The sequence below is a fragment of the Nylanderia fulva genome, unplaced genomic scaffold (genome assembly GCF_048542155.1).
Source record: "Nylanderia fulva isolate GAGA-0341 unplaced genomic scaffold, ASM4854215v1 Scaffold463, whole genome shotgun sequence".
NCBI lineage: Eukaryota > Metazoa > Arthropoda > Insecta > Hymenoptera > Formicidae > Nylanderia > Nylanderia fulva.
Genome location: NW_028190547.1, coordinates 42,810 through 45,801, shown reverse-complemented (window position 1 = coordinate 45,801; position 2,992 = coordinate 42,810). Strand labels below are relative to the sequence as shown.

The 2,992-nt window shown below is 25.4% G+C and overlaps 1 protein-coding gene across 1 annotated transcript; it reads left to right on the top strand.

Moving 5' to 3' along the window:
* Positions 1 to 828: 828 nt before the first annotated feature.
* Positions 829 to 2,006, top strand: LOC146721510 (uncharacterized). Its single transcript, XM_085486663.1, has 4 exons — positions 829 to 953; positions 1,185 to 1,344; positions 1,605 to 1,704; positions 1,945 to 2,006. The coding sequence occupies exons 1-4, from the start codon at positions 951 to 953 to the stop codon at positions 1,988 to 1,990; spliced, it is 309 nt and encodes a 102-aa protein (XP_085342789.1). The 5' UTR covers positions 829 to 950; the 3' UTR covers positions 1,991 to 2,006.
* The last annotated feature ends 986 nt before the right edge of the window (positions 2,007 to 2,992 follow it).

Genomic DNA, 2,992 nt, shown 5'->3' with positions numbered 1-2,992 from the left:
AAAAAATCGAGATATCAACGAGCAAAAAAAATACAGGTTCATCTCCTGATAATTCTGATACAAGCGACACAAGCATCAATAAATTAAAAACTCGCAATGATTTAGAGTTAGATAATTTTCCTAATACACCAAAAGCTTTAACAATAAATAAGAGCAAAATCTGTGAAATAAAGACACCATTAATACAAGGTGATAAGAAAATGAATCGAGTAAAAAAAATTTCAAGTTCTTCTGATAATTCAGATAGAACTGACACAAGCAATGATTTAGATGAAGCTTCTAATATATCAAACGATTTAAATAAAAGCAAAATGACTTATGAAATAAAAAAACCACTGATAAAAAATTATAAGAAAATAACTAAGCCTCCGATACAAATAAGTAATGAAAAAATAATTAATATTCAGTCTAAAAAGTCTGCAGTTACATATAGTAAATCTATAAGTTCACAAGAACATCGAACAGCAAATAAAGATGACCTTGTTCCACAAAATTCAGATACAATATCTACATCCGATACTTGTAATGCTGAGATTGATGTAGGTAAAAATATATCTGTTATTAATTTTAAATTTTTGTAAAAGCTTACCTATATATATATATATATATTATTAAAGTTTTAACTTTTTTTATTTATATCACTGTAAACATATTTAAAATGGTATATAATTCGTAATATTTATATAATCTGACAATGAGTAGATATACAATAATATGTGTCAATTATTTTTGCAGATTTTCATAATTTAATTATCAGGAAACTAAATGCAGTATTGTTAAATCTTACAACAATTGATGAACGTTTAATAAAGTTGGATAATCACATAAGAAAAAATGAGGAAACGGATTTAAAAAAAAATGAACATTATGATTTCGATTTGCCAGCAGATACCGTAGAACAATTACAGAGAATTGATAATCAATTAAAAAACAAATGTGTTGCTGCAGAAATGGTATATACAAAATATTATCATTTTATACTTACGATTAGAAACATTTTATTGAAATGTCTTATAAAAAGCAATATTTTGGACATATTTATTTATTTATATAATGTTAAATAATTTTAAAGAAGTTAAAAGAAAAGTAATGTTAACTTTTTTTATAAGAGAAAAACAAATGTTTATTATTTTGATATTTTTAGATCATAAACTAATATTAATTAAATTATTTTATATTTTTAGACAAGACAATTGAGCTTTTTAGGAGGTAAGGATCATCATGATGTGATTTCGTACATGATGAAACATATTTTAACAAATAAATTAGCAATGGAATATAGTTGGGCTGGTGCAAAATTGAAAAATGCCTTTAAAAATCTTCGCATTACTATATGTATCATAAGTAAGTATATAAATATTTAATCACAGAAATGTTTTTATTGACATATTTTTGACACTTTATATATAGCATTCTATGCATGGTTATATTGGATGATGCTATTAAAACTCTAATATCATTATTCAATAATATGTAATCATAGGAATATAAAATAATTTTGAATAGTATATACATATATACATATATATATATATATAAAATTAAGTCGCTTTAAATTTTTATATAATCTATAACCACACATATCTGTTTAAACTTGTTGTTAGATGCTGCGCGAACTTCAAGAACCAATTTAACAAATAAGGAAGTTGAGGATATAATTGCAAGATGGCTAATTTTAGCCAAGCAGAGATTTGACCGAGATTTGTAAGTTATATATAATATACCTCAATTTAACTATTTTATCATCTTATCTCAAACTTTTTATTTTTATAAGAAACTGATTTTAAAGAGGGTGAACACATGCACTATCTGTTCATTATTGCGTGTATTAGTTTTTTTAAATTAAATACAACATTTAAGAACTTATTGTTATTTTTGTATAGAATATTTATTGCAGAATTGACTTATTGCACCTATGTATAACAATCACATATTTCTTTTTAGGAAAAAGGAAGAACAAAAGAAGAGATGCGAAAATGAGGAGATCTAAACAAGAAAAGGACAGGTTATTAAATAGAATAATTTTAATATATAATAAATAAAATATTTGAACGTTTATTATTACGTTTATTGCACAGTTTATTATTATTACGTTTATTTATAGATTTTATAGAGTTTATTTTTGCATATGTACTTTTTTTATTTTGAATGTATTAATTTCATACACAGTAATTATATATATATTTTATTATTTAAATGGTTACAGTATTAAATACATATGCATAGTTGTAAGTGCAATAAAGTAATTATTAAATATTATTTTTTAAATATAGTATAAAACGAGAAAAGTTATAATAATATATACAGTTGAATATTAAAGTAATTTAAAGTTCTAAGTATTTTAGTACTTTTATGCGTAGCTGTAGCATAAAAAATTAACAATCACTATGTTTATTTTATTAATGCCTATATATTAAAAAGTTATGCACATTTAAGTTTTCTAACAATTGTATCAATTTTTTTTCATAATTCTGATAAAGTGATAACTAGAATTTAAAAAAAATTACTTTAAAAATGATTTATTATAAGTATTAATTATATATGTTAGTGATATAGTTATTAAATATGATTAAATGATGTGATTTAACGTGAATGTGTATTAAATGATAGTTATACACCCACACACACGTACATATATAATAATATGGCTTATATTTTTTGGAACGTATATATGTATTATTTAAAAAATAAAAATGTAATTAAATAAATTACATTTATAATCTTTGAGACAAGCATATGACTACTGGCAGGATCAACCAGGGAGCTTCGTGTTCGGTTACTCGCAAGGGAGTAACTCGCGAGCGAGCCCGAAGACTCGTCGCTAGCTCTTTTTCGCGCGCGCGCGCGTTCGATGCCGAAACACCGACGCGCGCGCGACACGCTCGTATGTGCCATTTTATTTGCCGCCGGTCTTGCTCAGCCGGTCGGCGACACTCTGCTGTGTTTAACGCTATTATGTAAAGCGTACGAGAGAACGACGGAGGCGAGAGTA